Source organism: Sorex fumeus, unplaced genomic scaffold (genome assembly GCF_029834395.1).
Source record: "Sorex fumeus unplaced genomic scaffold, SorFum_2.1 ptg000051l, whole genome shotgun sequence".
NCBI lineage: Eukaryota > Metazoa > Chordata > Mammalia > Eulipotyphla > Soricidae > Sorex > Sorex fumeus.
Genome location: NW_026606108.1, coordinates 4683742 through 4699719, shown reverse-complemented (window position 1 = coordinate 4699719; position 15978 = coordinate 4683742). Strand labels below are relative to the sequence as shown.

General features: G+C 50.8%; 1 protein-coding gene across 1 annotated transcript in view; it reads right to left on the bottom strand.

Annotated features, from left to right (window-relative positions):
* The window catches only part of MTMR10 (myotubularin related protein 10), a 30503-nt gene that overhangs the window by 11905 nt on the left and 2620 nt on the right, over positions 1-15978 (bottom strand). The window contains exons 3-6 of the mRNA XM_056124358.1: positions 12945-13081; positions 11279-11351; positions 8527-8669; positions 2200-2290 (exon numbers count right to left, since the gene is read on the bottom strand). Coding sequence (XP_055980333.1) covers positions 2200-2290; positions 8527-8669; positions 11279-11351; positions 12945-13081 — 444 coding nt within the window. The remainder of the gene's footprint in view (positions 1-2199; positions 2291-8526; positions 8670-11278; positions 11352-12944; positions 13082-15978) is intronic.

Here is a 15978-nt window from a genome sequence, read left to right as displayed (position 1 = left end):
TGGTAGAGCTGCCCGCCTGCTGGCCAAGTCTCCTAGGCAGGGCCCCTCTCCAGGACCAGGGAGAAAGCCAGGACCATGGTCCCTGCTGACCCATGCCACGCTGCAGCTTTACTGGACATCTGGAACACTGCTGGGGCTGGGGGGGGGCCACTGATGCCGTGCAGCCGAGCAGGAGAGCCCAGGCTGCCCATGGCCAGCAGGAGATGCCAGGAGGAGCCTCCACCTCCCCGTCCTAGTTATACACACAGCCTCACACCTCCCTACCTGCCTGCCTGCAAAAGGACCATCTAATCCTGGCAGCTGGTCAAGGAGAAAAGTTAGGAGAGAGGCCCTGGGGCCTCACTCCCAGATGGATGATTCCGGCACGGTGTGAACATTTCATCTCCTTTGGGTCTTAAAGATGCCATTTATGCTTCTGCAAGGACACAGCATGGTGTCATCTGGGCCACACCTGCAGGCAGCTAGTGTGTGTTCTGTCCGAGCAGACAGGTGAAGGCCCTTCCCCCATCCACTCCTGGAAGGAGGACAGACCCTCCTCCCACTAATGCGGTGTGCTGCATATGCCAGTCATGAGTGATCGCTTTTATCCACCAGCTCTAAGGGACAGTGAGCCGAATGAAGCCAGTAAGAAAGCCCAGGAGTGGGGGAGATCTGGGTTGAGTCAACTCCTGCCTGACCCCCAAAATGCCCACGAGTGGATGAATACGTGAAAGGTCACCCAGCAGACACTCGGACCCCGAACACCTAAGGACCGACGTCCACAGTACCTGCAGGGACCACATTCCTACAGACCCTGGCCGTGGCCTGGAGTGAACACGGGGAGGCACGGCAGGGCCATAGACAGAGTACGCTCAGCACTTTTGGGGACTGGCTTTCCACTGCCCCCTTGCAACTTGGGTCAGGGTCTTCCTGAAGCTGACCTCGCGGGCACTGCTCTGAGCTGGGGCCCTGTTTGTGACGAAGGCTCTGCAGCCAAGTCCATCATCTGAGGACATCAGACTGCTACCAACCACGTCCCTCTCACCGCAATCCAGAAAGGCATCTCAGCAGAAGGACCAGGGCCTCCTCTGGCCGGGAGGACACTGGCAGTGGATATTTCGAGGCCACCAGACCCCAGGAAGGAAGCTGCTGACTAGAGTGACGCGGTGGACATCCCACTGTGCGTAAGTCATAGTAAGATAAGTAAGTAAGACAGTACGATTCCTTCCTCCTTCCATTTCTGCAAACTCCCTTAAGAAGAAACTTGGCTTTGGGGTCGAGAGAGAGGATGGAGGATGGGGTAAGGACACTGGCCTTGTATCCCAGCAACCCTAGTTCAAAATCCCTAACACGGCAGCATAAGGTCCCCGGTGTCCTGCCATGGTCATCTCTGTGCCCCACAGGGCATGGCCGAGCCAATTTCCCTCAGGAGCGAGCCCAGCATCCACACTGCACCAGATGTCGAGTGCTTCTGGGAAAGGGGCAGCCCCAGGACCCCGGATCTGCAGACCATCCGGCCTGCGCACGAAGTGAGGGGGTCACACTTTCAGAGCTGAGTTATTTCCATCTTGAAGGCTGTTCTGGGGCATTGGCTCTGGATCTGTAAGAGCCAAATCAGACCCAAGATGGAGGCTCTAAGAGCGGGAGCTGGTGTGAGCTCACAACTCCGCACTGGGCGACAAAAACACAGCCTCTGCCCCCTCCTTGCCCTCCCCACATTCTGGGCACAGCCTCTGCCCCCTCCTGCCCTCTCGCCACACTCTTGGTAAGGCCCCTTCCACCTGCCCAGGAGTTCCCCCCGCCCAGCCAAGGGAAGTCCTACTGGGAACCAGGGTTGGTGTCTGCCTGACTCGTCTCCTTCCCTCCACGGTCAGTGACGTCCCTTGAAAAGTGACTACTGCAGGTCTGCAGGCAAACGAACCTCCTGGAAGGGATCATTCTCTGCCGGAACCTTCCAAGATGACAAAAGGAGGGCAGGCAGGGTGGAGGGTGGGAGTGTATCTTTCCTCATCTTAAATACTAACAGCAGGAAACCCCATCTCATTCCTGAGTCTCTGCTGTGCCTTCTCAGTTTTCCCTGGTCACTGTAGCTCAGGCTTTCCTTCCCTAAGGGTTGTGGAGCAAGTAACTAGGCCATCGAGTATTTGAAAGCCGATAGATGTAAAAATAAGATTTATACAATGCATAGTTAGTCACAATAGGTAATGTTTTCATATTTACCTGAATTGTGGTATTTTTTCCCAACATATTCAAATGCAAAGAGTAGCTGGAGATCTGCTGGCTGGGAATAATGAGCTACTGCAAGGCACACCTAGGAAAGATTCTACATTTAGAATTTGATTTGAACACACTTAGTTAAACGAAATGCACAATAGGGCCTTGACTGCCAAGAGCATCATCGTGGGCCATGATTACAGACACTTAGGACATTTTCCTGTGGCCTCTGAAGGTCACCACTCACAGCTGGGCCCCCAAGGTAGTTTAAACTTTACCAAGTACATGGTAAACAGATTGCAAGGGTCTGAGTGAATTTTAACAGGAAAGCGACTTCACTGGATAAGAAGCCTGTAGAGTCTGGAGCATTCACTCCTGAAAAAGGCAGTGTGACGCCTCGCCCAAGAAATAAAGAGTTTCATTAGCGCCGGTGATTTTGGAACTCAAGAAGACTGTTCAGACCTCACGAACGGACAAAATCAACACTTAACAGAAAGCGACAATCACGTGGGAAACAAGATTGGTAAGAAACCCGGAGGTGGCCAGGTGGCACCAAAAGCCCGTTCGAATCCCAGGAAACGGGCTCCACGCCCGAGATGTCAGCACGTTGGCCAGGTTGGCCAGGTCCTCGCTATTCAGATGGGCTCCTCCAGGCAGGGAACCCGGCGGCTGTGCCCTTAAACCACACCAGCTACATGATGCAGCCTGGGAAGACCACCTGAGAGTGCTAGTAGAGCGGGAAGGGAGTCAAGGACACACAGCAGAGGCCCCCGGTTGGTCAGACAGGACTGGGGGGGGGGGGGTGCGGGGGCAACAGGAGGAAGGCCGCTTGGGGTGGATCAGCAGGAAGTGTTAGTGTATGTCAGCTTTCTAAAGCACGGTGTCCGTGTCGTGGAGTTAGAGCAGAAAACCACGGCAGAGAGTGTCTGGGCCCGGACAACCAGTGGAAGCCTCTGGAACGTGCACAGCACCGGTCTTCTCAATCCCTGCAGGACTTTCTCTGCAGGGCACTCAGGAAACAGGGTGAGGTGCTGACACCCCCAGTCCTGCCTTGCCCCAGCACTTCTAGCTGCCCAGCTCCTAGAATGCACCTTGGAAACGTCCCCTGCTCCTCCTGGTCCTGAGGCACCAAGTCAGCCCAGGACCTGCTGCCCCACTTCCAGGAATGGGTTCCCTTTTTTGTCTTGCCTGGTCATGTTATCGCAGCCACGTGACTGCAGCCACATCCTAAAGTCACTTAAGTCGCTGGGAGTCACTTCTGACACAATCCACATCACTCTAAAGGGCAAACCTTGGCTGGGACCCTGTTGTGGGCCCACCTGCCATATCCCCGGACACCTGACCGAGGTGACTCTGGCTCTGACCCTTCCTTCCCGCCAGTCTCCAGCCGAACTGCTTGAAGGGTCAGGCTGAGCTGTGGCCACACTCAGGGGGGTATGGGAAGTGGGATGCCCACATGAAGCTTGCTCAGTCCCTCGGGCAGAGGCCACATTTCACACATTCAACAGAGGCTCACAATCTCAGCTCTAGAGACACACCAGTGAACACAGATACAAATCCCCATCGACTGACACCAGACCAGACAAAGGAAGGGAGAGAAGGCTAAGGCAGGCGCTCGCGAGATAAAGGGCTTCCAGGGCAGGAGAGGGAGGCAGGCTTGGAGGTGCCCCGCCTGGGCCAACCCAACAGTCACGAGGCTGGGAAATGCTCTTAGCAGAGCTCCTCTGAGGCACACCAGTCACAGGCCTGCACACACACTGGACTTTCCAACACTTCACTGAGCGTACAAAACAGTTTACCAACAAAGCCGTGCAGGCCAGACTCCATGTAGCCAGGAGCTATCAAACTGCCCCGGCCTCATTCATTAGAGTTCCGAAATAAGCGGACACATCAGCCAGCAACTGCATTGAGAGATGATAGGAAGACAGTGACAGTGGGACAGGATGGCCCGCAGAGCGGGGGCTGGGCTGGGGCAGGGAGAAACTGCAGGGACTGATGCTACTGGCAGGAGCGTGACCAGGGCTGGGGGTCGCCTGGTCTAAGTCAGGGGGTCTCTGTGAACAAGTACAACGCGAATGCCCTTGTCATCTTCTGAGAGGAGGCGGCCAGCTGGGAGGCCTCTTTCCACATACTGCATCAAAGCTCTTCCTCCACACTTCAAGCTTCCAAGACTCAAGGACTCATAAATTTTTTTTGGCAACAGGCATTAAAAGTATTTAGAAAAACTATCTCTAAGGGACCTGCGAGAAAGCACAAAGGGCTGGGCACGAGTATCCATGCAGGAAGCCTGGGCTTCCCCCTGAGCACGGCCAGGAGCAACTCCTGAGCACTGTCAGGAATATCCCCCCAAAATCAAAACCAAACCAACACAAAACCAAAAATCAAACCAAAACAAAAAAAAACATTATTTTATTTTTACTTGGGCATCACTTTTCATTTTTTTGGGGGGTGCTCAAGGCCTACTCCTGGCTCTGTGCTCAGGGATCACTCCTGGCAGGGTTCAAGGGACCATCTTAGATTCTGGGTTCAAATCCAGGTTAGTCACATGCAAGGCAGTGACTGTCACTCCCAATTCCTCCCTCACTCTATTATGGGACCTAAGAAGCTTGGAATTAAAGACATTAAATTGTGATAAATATTTCACTGGACCAAAAACACTCAACTGCTTTGGAAGGCTTTTGGTGAGCCCAATGCTGATACTCCTCTGAGCAGAAGCCACAGCTCAGCTCGCCGAGGGTCTGTCACAGCACCACCTGTGTCAGGTACAGGGAGAACAGGCCCAGTCTTCTGGCCATGGTCGGCAAGCCACTACAGTCGCCTCACCACAAACAGGGGCAGTGAATGCTGGAGTGCAGGGCGGGAAGTGATTCATGTTCAACCAACATAAAAGGCAGAGACAAAAGGTAAGGGCTTCACTTGCCGTCACGTTACGTGTATACATACATGTATGTATATGGAAGAACTACAAAGCAATCGTGTGGGGGGCAGGGAGAGAGCTCAGTTTTGAGTAGAAGTTCATGGAAGTAATTGGTATCTCAGTTACCAGTGACCAGAGCTCAGCTCTGCACTGCGAACTTCCTTTTTCTTCATCTAGACCTTTCCCAAGGAGCCTGTTTTCCCAGGACAGCCTGAAGACGCCAAGAACAAGAGAACAAACAGCAACAAGGCAGCGGCTCAGCCACTGATTGACAGAAACAGGGAAGCGGCACCAGTCAGGGCACACAGGCTCTGCTGGAGGGGCTGTGAATGGAACGTGAAGCAACTGAGCATCCAAGAGTGTGGATTACGAAAACAGAAAGGCAGCGGCTTTCAGGACTTCAAAACAAAGCCAGGGCTCACTCGCCAGAGAACCCAGCTCCACATCTGGTCACTCTCAGACTTGGGAAACCAAAGCCTTTCCAGAGAAAACACAGCCTAGAAGATTCCAGGAGATAAAAATCAAGCGATCACTGCCCAACTGTTACTTCATTTTCAATGAAACGTTCACTTCAAAAGTGAGCTGGCTAGGGAGCTGGTTCCACAGGCCAGAGTGCACACATGGCCTTCAAGGGCCTTGATCTCAGGCACCACATGACCTGAGTGCCACCAGAAGCAGCCCTAGCATTAAGTCAGGAGAGATTCCAAGCACCACCAGGTGGGGCACACAAACAAAGACAAAGAAAGATTTAACTTTTAATTCATGAGGCAACTGAACTTTTACAATCACACATGTTAACATGCTGTCTGATACCCGTGGTCCTGGGGGAAGCGCTTCATTCTCACTGTGTTTATCTACTGACTCTTACAAGGACCACAGCCAGTAGTGCTGGGGCCCTGTGGCTCTGACAGTTCAGTGGCCAGGCCAACTGGACAGTGCCAACAGAAATGGAGGCTACTGACCACACACGGGTACGGTACTGAAGACTCTCAGAGCTGGGAATCAAACTTAGGGCCCCACATGTGCTGAGCATGTGCCTGACCAAGGAAGACCCTCCCCAAGCCTCACATGTGCTGGGCATATGCCCAAACCAAGCAAGCCCCTTCCCCAGGCCTCCCAGGTGCTGGGCATGTGCCCGACCAAGCAAGGCCCCTCCCCAGGCCTGTCTAATTCTGTTCCCTTCCATGCCCCCTTGGCCCAGCAATCTTCGAAAGATACAGAGTACTTCCTGAGAACACAGAAATGGCTTTGCTCTATTTCAGGACAGCATGAAACTTCTTTCTGCCAGAACCAGGTCTTGGGAGCAGGCGGCAGCCTCCATTGAAAAAAAGCGGCCTCATCCTTCCCAGCAACATGACGAGCCTCAAATCCTGCACGCCCAGAGCCCTTCATCCTGCTGCCCTGGTGCCTCATTTCATGGAAACACCTTTGACTACTCGGTGCTGTCACAGGATTCTCACTAAATGCTACATTTTCCCCACTACACTAAGTCCCATCTCCATATATCCAAAATGACTGGCAAGGGCTTGATCTGATCCCTGGCCTGGCTTGGTCCCTTGAGCACCATCAGGGGGTGACCCGGTGTCCCCCAGCACCACCAATCCAAATAGCAAGGCGCAGTGGGGCAAACACTGCCAAGTCCGAGGGTCACAGGCAGCGGCTTCTGGGCAACTGAGCGCCACTGGGGAGGGAAAACACCACCATCCCCAGCCCGCCAAAAAATAACCAACAGGTATCTAGATTGCTCAAGCACAGAAGCCAAACCATTGTGATTTTCAACTGCTGAGCTGAAAATCTCTATTATCAGAGAACGCTGAGAGAGATTCCTCTTCTGCTTCTGGTTTAGGCCACACCCAGCAGGACTCAAGGGACCACTCAAGCAGGAATGCAGGCTCCTGGGCTCCTGAGCTCCTGCATGCACCCTGCTGGGGATGGAGTTTCTGAAGACTACTGGGCACGGTACCCTTCTCTTGCTTGGAAACTACACCACCCGAGCACTTTCTCATGCTCCAAATGGAATGGAGTGGACAGAGAGCTTTGAGGGGTGCAACTATGAGGACGGAGCACGCGCGCAAAAGCAAACCAGATGGAGGACTTCACACACAGTACCCGACTTAATGATAGTCTACACTCTTTCTGGGGGCCAGACAAACTCAACAGCAGAGCACTTGCCTTGCATGGGTGAGGCCCTGGATCCATCCCCGGCACAGCAGAGAGGAAGAAGAGAGAGAGAGAGAGGGAGAGAGACAGGCACTTCACATTAGTAAAACACCAACTTCACCACCTATGGCGCTGGAGTGCGGACAGGGCCTGAAGAAAGGGCTCGTGGGGGGGGGGGGCAGTCACAAAGCTCCTTGAGTCCATCAAACCCACATTAAAGAGCTAGTCAGCCCTTTGCGGGGTGATCCATCCTGGGGGTCACTCGCACTTCTTCCAAGATTAGTCTCAAAGTGCTGATTCTAGCTCTACCAGCAACAGGAAGTAGGCTGCAGCCAGCCTACCTTCAGGACAGCTGGTGACTTGGGAGCCCCGGCCCTCCCCACCCCCTCCTGCTGCTACTCTGCCTTTCGGCCCCCAGGCTCATTCTGCTGAAGCCAAAAGTTCAATGAGAGGGATCTGGAGGCCAGAGAGATAGGACAGCAGGGCAGGCACGTGCCTTGCACACGCTGACCCAGGGTGGATCCTTGGCTTCCCACAGGGTCCTTTCAGCATTCATTGCCAAGAGAGATCCCTGAACAGACCTAGGCTGCCGGGCGTGGCCTCAAAACAAAACAAAACAGAACAACAAAATGAGAGGTATCTGCGCTGCCCTTCCTCCTACAGGCGAGCAAGGCAGACTGGTCATGGGAGGGCTGGCAGCTACCCTCAGGAGATTTGCACTGCCCCTTCCTCCCGCAGGCCAGCGGGTAGACTGGTCACGGACGGACTAAGAATCACTAGACCCCTCTATTACCATCCATCCGTCCCACCCACCCACCCAGGAGGGTATCTAGCTTTTTTAGTTCTGAGCACAGCTGGGTGTGCCCAAAGCCCCCCCAAAAATAAATAAAAATAAACAAAGGTACCAGAGTGTCTCAGCAGACCCTGATTACAATCCATTTTCATTCCCCCCCCCCTTTATTTTTAACCAAGAAAGAAGCAGCTGGGTCTTAAAACAAAAGATACTGATCTCCGAACAACCAGTTTTAGCATTTCAGAAGATGATTAAAACAACTGTAAAGTACAATTTAATGCAGCTCAAAACCAGGCGAAGGAAATCATCCTATTTACATTTTTTACTTATATTTCATTCAAGAAGGTTTCTGGTCACCCCTGCACCTCCAGCCCCTCAACCACGCACCTGAGAAATGGGAACTTCCACATGGAACTGCAACGGGTACATAATGAGCCAGGCGTGATAAAAACGTCAGTCTTACCTTTTTGGCACTTTCCGGACCAGATTCATCAAAGCGAAATCTGACGATTCTAAAATCTTTACAGTAGATAATTAACTCTGTTGGATTAAATTTCAGTTTCTGGTTAGGGCCTAGAACTTTCTGCTTCCTCTTGTGGTCATTCACTGAAAATTAAAAAATAAAAGTAATAGAAAATGAAATATGCCCAATTCTTCTGTGCTGCTCACTCTTCAGTTCCCTATGGCAAATACTTCCTGAGAATAGCCAGGAAGCCACCCCCCAACTGACCGCACCCCACCATCCTTCCTATTAGTCTGGAACTTGGGGAGAACCACTTCAATCTTGTTTCTGAAAATATTTTTATTTTAGGAAAGAAATGCCTAAAACCACCACCAAATAAATTTAATACTGAAATGCTAATAGGATGAATACTTAAGCCACAGTCTGCATTTCTATTTTAAAAATCATTTCTATTTAAAAAATTAAAGACTTTTCTTTCATTCAAGTTCCCAAAACCTCACGGTAATACAGCCAAAGCAAAGATAGAGACTCAAGAATCTGATCCTGCATGGAACAACAAACCCTCACAAATAGCTAAAGCAATTCTTGGGAAAAGAAAGATGGGAGGCATCACCTTCCCCAACTCCAAACTCTACTACAAAGTGGAAATAATTAAAACAGCATGGTACTAGAACAAAGGCAGAGCTGCAGACCAATGGAATAGTGCTGAATATCCTTACACACACCCTCAAATATATGACCATCTAATCTTTGATAAGGGTGCAAGAAATGTGGAGTGGAACAAGGAGAACCTCTTTAACAAATGATGCTGGCAAAACTGGACAGCTACATGCAAAAAAATGGGCTCAGACCTCTACCTAACACCATGCACAAAAGTCAGATCAAAATGAATTAAAGACCTCAATATCAGACCAGAATCCATAAGGTACATTGAAGACAAGGTTGGCAAAACTCTCCATGACATTAAAGCTAAAGGTATCTTCAAAGATTACACACCACTGACCAAGCAAGTGGAAACAGAGATAAACAAATGGAACTATCTTAAACTAAGAAGCTTCTGCACCCCAAAAGAAACAGTGACCAGAATACAAAGACAATCTACAGAATGGGAAAGGATATTCAACCAATACCCATCTGATGTGGATTGATAACAAGGATACACAAGGCAAGGTTGAACTCTACAAGAAGAAAACATCCAACCCCATCAGAAAATGGGGCGATGAAACGAACAGAAATTTTCTCAAAGAAGAAATCCAAATGGTCAAAAGGCACATGAAAAAAATGCTCTTTATCACTAATCATCAGGGAGATGCAGATAAAAAAAAAACAATGAGATATCATCTCACACCACAGAGACCGGCCGACATCCAAAAGAATAATAGCAACCGGTGTTGGCGTGGATGTGGGGAGAATACTCTCCTTCATACTGGTGGGAATGCCGACTGGTTCGGCCCTTTTGGAAAACAATATGGATGTTTCTCAAAAAGTCAGAAATTGAGCTCCCCTCCCATTTGACCAGGCAATACCACTTCTGGAAATATATCCCAGAGATCCAAAAAAGTATAGTAGAAATGACACCTGCACTTGCATGTTCATTGCAACACTGTTTACAATAGCCAGAATCTGGGAAAAAACCCGAGAGCCTGAGAACAGATGACTGGCTAAAGAAACTTTGGTACATCTACACAGTGGAATATTATGCATCTGTTAAAAAAACGAAGTCATGAAATTTGCATATAAGTGGATAAACACGGAGAGTATCATGCTAAGTGAAATGAGTCAGAAAGAGAGGGACCGACATAGAAGGACTGCATTCATTAGTGGAATATAAAGTAACAGAATGGAAAACTAACACCCCCCAAGGATAGTAGAGATAAGGACCGGGAGGATTGCTCCACAGCTTAAAAGTCAGCCTCACATGCTGGGGAAAAGGCATGTCAAATAGAGAAGGGACTACCAAGTAAAAGATGCTTGGAGGGCTCACTCGGGATGGGAGAAGTGTGCTGAAAGTAGACTATAGACCGAGCATTATGGCCACTTAATACCTGCATTGTAAACCACAACACAGAGAGAGAGAGAGTAAAAGGGAATGTGCCTGCCACAGAGGTGGGGGAAGGGGTCGCAGGGGGAGGGATACTGGGAATATCGGTGGTGGAGAATGGGCACTGGTGGAGGGATGCATACCTGATCAATGTATAACTGAAACATGAGCACGAATGTCTGTAAGTCTGTAACTGTACCTCATGGTGATTAAAAAATAAAAAAATTTAAAAAAAAATTTTGATCCCAGGCCAGTCGAGAAAGGGCACTGGCTCACTCGCTTATTCGCGTTCTCTCTCCCTCCCTCTTTCTCACACACACACACTCTGAGCTCATGTGCAAGCTACTTATTCTCTCCTGACTCTCTCAAGGACTCTTGCTCTCTCTTGTTCATATTCGCTCTCTCTTGCACATTCCCTCCCTCCCTCTACCTCTCATTCTCACCTCACTCTCTCTTACCGCTCACTCTTCTGTTTTATATTTTTTTTGGCTTTTGGGGGTCACACCTGGAGATGCTCAGGGTTTACTCCTGGCTCTGCACTCAGGAACTACTTCTGGTAATCATATGGGATGCCGGTGATGAAACCTGGGCCAACCACATGCAGGGCAAGTGCCCCCCCCTTTACTCCCCCCATCTTTCTCTCCTCTCTCTCCCCCGCTTCCCCCGTGCCCCCACCCCAGCTCTGCCCACTGTGACCCCAGTCCCACACACCTGTGACAATCTGCTCGATGCAGGTCAGAGGGACATCGTGCTCGCCGAGGAGGAGGTTTCTGTACTGGAACTTCTGTAAGAAGAGATCATGTCCTGTTAATTCTCCCTGGGGTACCAGGACCATTCTGACTCCAAGAGGCAGTTTCTGCGCCCACAGCTGTGACAACTGAGTCCCAGTGCAGTCGAGGGCGAGGAGGAGAATTCAGGTGTGTGCACGTTCCCCCACCTCCCTCTGCACACGGAGCCTTGGCACCTCATGGCACAGAGATGGCGCCACTTCAGCCCAACTCCCACACGGCACAGGGAGGCAAAGACGGGGGCATGGGCCGCTTCAGTCCAACCTCCACATGGCACAGGGTGGCAGAGATGGGGGTGCCAGGTGCTGACTCCGGCATGCCCAGAGCCAGGAAGATTACCACGCATCACGAAAAGGGGTCCCTCTCATCTGATTTCACCTTTCCTTCTCCTGGGTTCAGTGGTGCCCAGCAGACCCTGTGCTGCTGAGATCCAACCCTGAGCCCCCACGCACAGGCCAGCCCTCCAAGCAAACTCCCTGGCCCCATCGTGCTCACTGGGTGTCTGGTGCGCAGGGGGAACAGTGGGGCCACTAGGGGCTGGGGATAGAGCCCCTGGCTCCTACACAGAAAGTCTGAGGTCCGGCTGTCAAACTCATCTTTGACAAACTCATTTACAGCAGTAAATGACACTTTTTAAGGTGGAGAATAAACTACAATGAGATCCTTTGGCAAGCTGCAGAGGGTTTTTTTGGGTGGGTGGGAACATACCAGCTTTATGATCTGGAGGCCCCAGTTTTTGATCCCTGGTACCACCTGTTCTCCCCCCCAAAAAAAAATAAATAAATAAAAAACAAGACTGAAACCAGCCCCAGCACCACCAGGACTGGTCCAACACCCCCACCCTACTCATCCCCAAACCCCTCAAACTCAAAGCAGGAAACAGGGAAATCAAGAAAAAGTCCACGATTTGCAGCTACTCAAGCATGGAAAAGAACTACAAGGAGTGTTTCCCAGTAAACAGATAAAATAGCAAAAGGATCGTTAAAGAAAAATTACCAGATTTTTTTTCTTCATGCCAGCGGAACAACTGAAAAGTTGAAACCAGGCTTTGACAAGCGAGTAAAAGAATGAGCTAGTTTGAAAAACGAGTACAGGATTTACAAAGCATGTTAATACTTCTTTTTTTTTTTTTTTGCATGTTAATACTTCTAAGAAAGTTTGTGGAGATTCCATTCCTTTACAATGAGCAAAACCCCAAACTGTTGTAATTATTCATTTTTGGTTTTTGGGCCACATCCAGCAGTGCTCTGGGCTGACCTCCTAGCAGGGTCGGGGTCGTGCAAGGCCAGCACCCTGCCCACTGTCCTATGGCCCTGATCCTAGACAGTTCTCTAAGGAGGCTGGAAGACAAGCCAGTCAGGAAGGAGGTGCCCTTACTGTGGGCACCTATGAGCCGATCCCAGAGGGAGCCAAACAAGTGACCTGCCAGGCCCGGACCCCACCCCTCGGTCCAGCAGTCCCAGCCTCATTCTGACTCTCAATGGAACACAGTCTCAACACGGCTCAGCCAAGCCTGGGGAATGGCCTCCAACGCTTCTGGCCCTGTGCTCGGAACCATAACCTTTCCACTGCTCTGCCACATGACCCACCTGGAAGGGCATTGGGTCATCGGTGAGGAAGGAGATCCTGAAGTTACTGCAGACCAGCTTCCCCCACAGATCATACTGGCTCGTCTCGGCCGCGATGCATTTCCTCACAAAATTGACTTCATTGACGACAATCTCTCCTGAGAAACAAGAAGACAGTCACTTAGGGTCATAGCGAAGGCCACTCCATGGTGCTGGGTCATCTCAAAGGGCCCTTCACAATGGCCTCAGGGAAGGGGGAAGTGTTCACTCCAGTGTCACTGCAGCTCTGGGCACAGAACCAGACAGGCCCTTCCCCTGGGCATCCCCTCCAAGACACTGCCCTTAACAACCTGTCAGTGCCATCCTGCTGTCGCGCTTTCTGCAGACTGCGGGTCTGCAAGCAGACTGCTCACTGCTTCAACTGTATTAGTCAGAGAAGGTGATGCTCGCTTTGTGTATCTCCTGCTTGTAACTACTATACCACCTTAAACATTATTTATTTCTTAATACTAATAAATAAGTCAGAATCTATTATTATGGCTGTCACAGTGATCTACTGACGGGGCACCAGAACCACACCCACAGAATAGTGTGCCTGATCGACGAATATGGTGTTCCAAGTGTCCCACTGAAAATGAGGGAAGAACTGTTGTCTCCCACTGAAGTCCAAGATAGAGTAAAGCTCATAGATCACACAGTCAGGCTGAGATGGAACGGTCCATTGCCCTGTGCTCCTGAAATGGGGCCAGGTGAAACACAATGGCAAGAACAGGGTTGGCGCATGATGGTGGATGGGAAGACTTGGCTTGGACAGGGCAATGAGGTTCAGCTGCAGCACAAGTCTGACCGGGAGACCAGCTCCATTGCAGAGGAGCCATGCAGAAAATCTTGCTCTTATTGTGCACCGTGTGCTGCCCCTGCGCCACTGGGGGCCTAGCTATGGGGGCAACTAGGGCAGCTGGTGAGGGCTCTGTCCTCATGCATGCCAAACCACCAGGCCTGATGCTGGACCCAAGGGCCACAACGCTCAATTCAGTACAACCTGCAGCTTAAGGAGTTTCGATGCCGGGCAAGCTGGCACTGCCAACACCAACCATAAAGTGAAACACATTCCTAGTGGATTCTAGCCTCTTCCCTTGAAGGTGAAGCCCAGCTCAGATGCAGCCCTGTGCAATTGCAAGAGGGCCGGCAGGTAAGCAAGAAAACACAGATAAACTGATGTGGGGCTCGAACTTGTGTCTGCTACTTGAATTAAAAGTTCAAACTCTGGGCAAATGAAGCCGGATATCCTTAAACCAGGGCACCATGCCAAATCCTAACAAGCAATACTATCTCTCTGAACAATTACTTCTTGTTCACTGGGCCTGCTAACACCACAGGTGACCAGCCAAGACTCTCTTGGGCTCTGACCGCAACGACGGCTGAAACTATGCAGCCCTCGCCCTGGCCTTGACACCAATGCTGCAGGTACTCCCCCATCCCACAGATCTCCATGTGTCATTGATGCCCCACAGGTCATCAGAGCGTGACGTGAGATCAGGTAAAGCAGAGACCCTGACTGCAGGGTCCGAGTGCGGAAGGTCAGGGTGAGAGAAGCAGGGGGTGAGGAGAGGAAGGAAAGTCAGACATGGGCCTAGAATACTCTGGAAGAAAGGGCTGGAGTGAGAGCAAAGGCTAGAGGCACTCGCCTTGCATGCAGCCAGTACCACCAAAGTGATCCCTTGACTCAGAGAGCCCAAGCTGTGCGCAGTAATCACCCTGGCCCTGGGCCTGGTCCCAGCCACAACCCACATCCCAGAGGGTGTAATGCTGCTGAGGGGTCAATCTGGACCTACTGGGCGAGAGCATCAGCAGCCTGACGATGCCCTTGGGCTTTCTGATGACCCAAAGTCACCGCTATGCCTCCCACAAGACTCCAACAACTCTGGACCAAGTTTTCCAAGAAATCGTCACTGTCACTGTCCTCCCGTTGTTCATTGATCTGCTCAAGCAGGCCCAGTAACATTGTGAGACTTGTTGTTACTGCGTTTGGCATATCAAATATGTCACGGGTAGCTTGCCAGGCTTTGCCATGTGGGCAAGATACTCTCGGTAGCTTGCCGGGCTCTCCGAGAAATTAAACCACCAAAATTTAGATGTGCAGGAGCCATGCACACAAACCGCCAAGGTGGATGACACAAGCTCATTTATCAGCATTGCTCCAGAGACTCGTAAATAAATCTTGAAAGCAATCAAAAAGATGTAGCAAATCTCAGACTTTCGCACCGCTGAATAATCTGTGGCAAGTGGCGGGGGGTGGGGGTGGGGTGTCAGTGCCTACTCAACAGAGCCCCTAGCAGCCACTTGCTCCCACAATCTAAAATTGCCGCCATACCTCCAGCTGGACTCCACCATCTCAAGATGGGCCTCACTCTGACAGGTTTTGTGACAGAAATCTCAGGGTCAGGATGGGCTACCTCTCCCTCATTTCCCTGTACTTGCAAAAAAAGCCCCAGCAGTTACATCCACACCCCAAAGTTGCCACCCAGTTAAAAAGTTAAAAAAGTTACTCTACCTGTACCTTCCCTTTAAAGAACACTGAACTCCCTGAAAAAACACGATGACCTCTTAGTACCTGTGACGCAAACCATAATGCACAAAAGGAGAGAGCTAAAGAAAAAAAGTGCCTACTATAGAGTCAGGCACTGGGAGTGGGGGTTGGGTGATGGGGGGAAACTGGGGAGCTGGTGGTGGGAAATGCACACTAGTGAAGAGATGGGTATTGGAACATTGTATGGCTGAAAACCAATCAAGAACAGCTTTGTAACGGTGCATCTCAAGGTGATTCAATTAAAAAAAAAGGATCCCTTGAGCATTGCTGGGTGTGGCCCCCATATTACTCAGGGAAAAAGAAAAGAGAGGCTGGGAACAAGAACAAATGCACACACACACAAAAAAAAAAATAAAACACAGCCTGCTTGGTGCTAGTGCCATCAGCCTGCCAGCACAGGCCACCTGCACTGAGTCCCAGACAGGGAAGTGGACTCACCTGTCTCGCGGTAGGAAGGTCCCACAG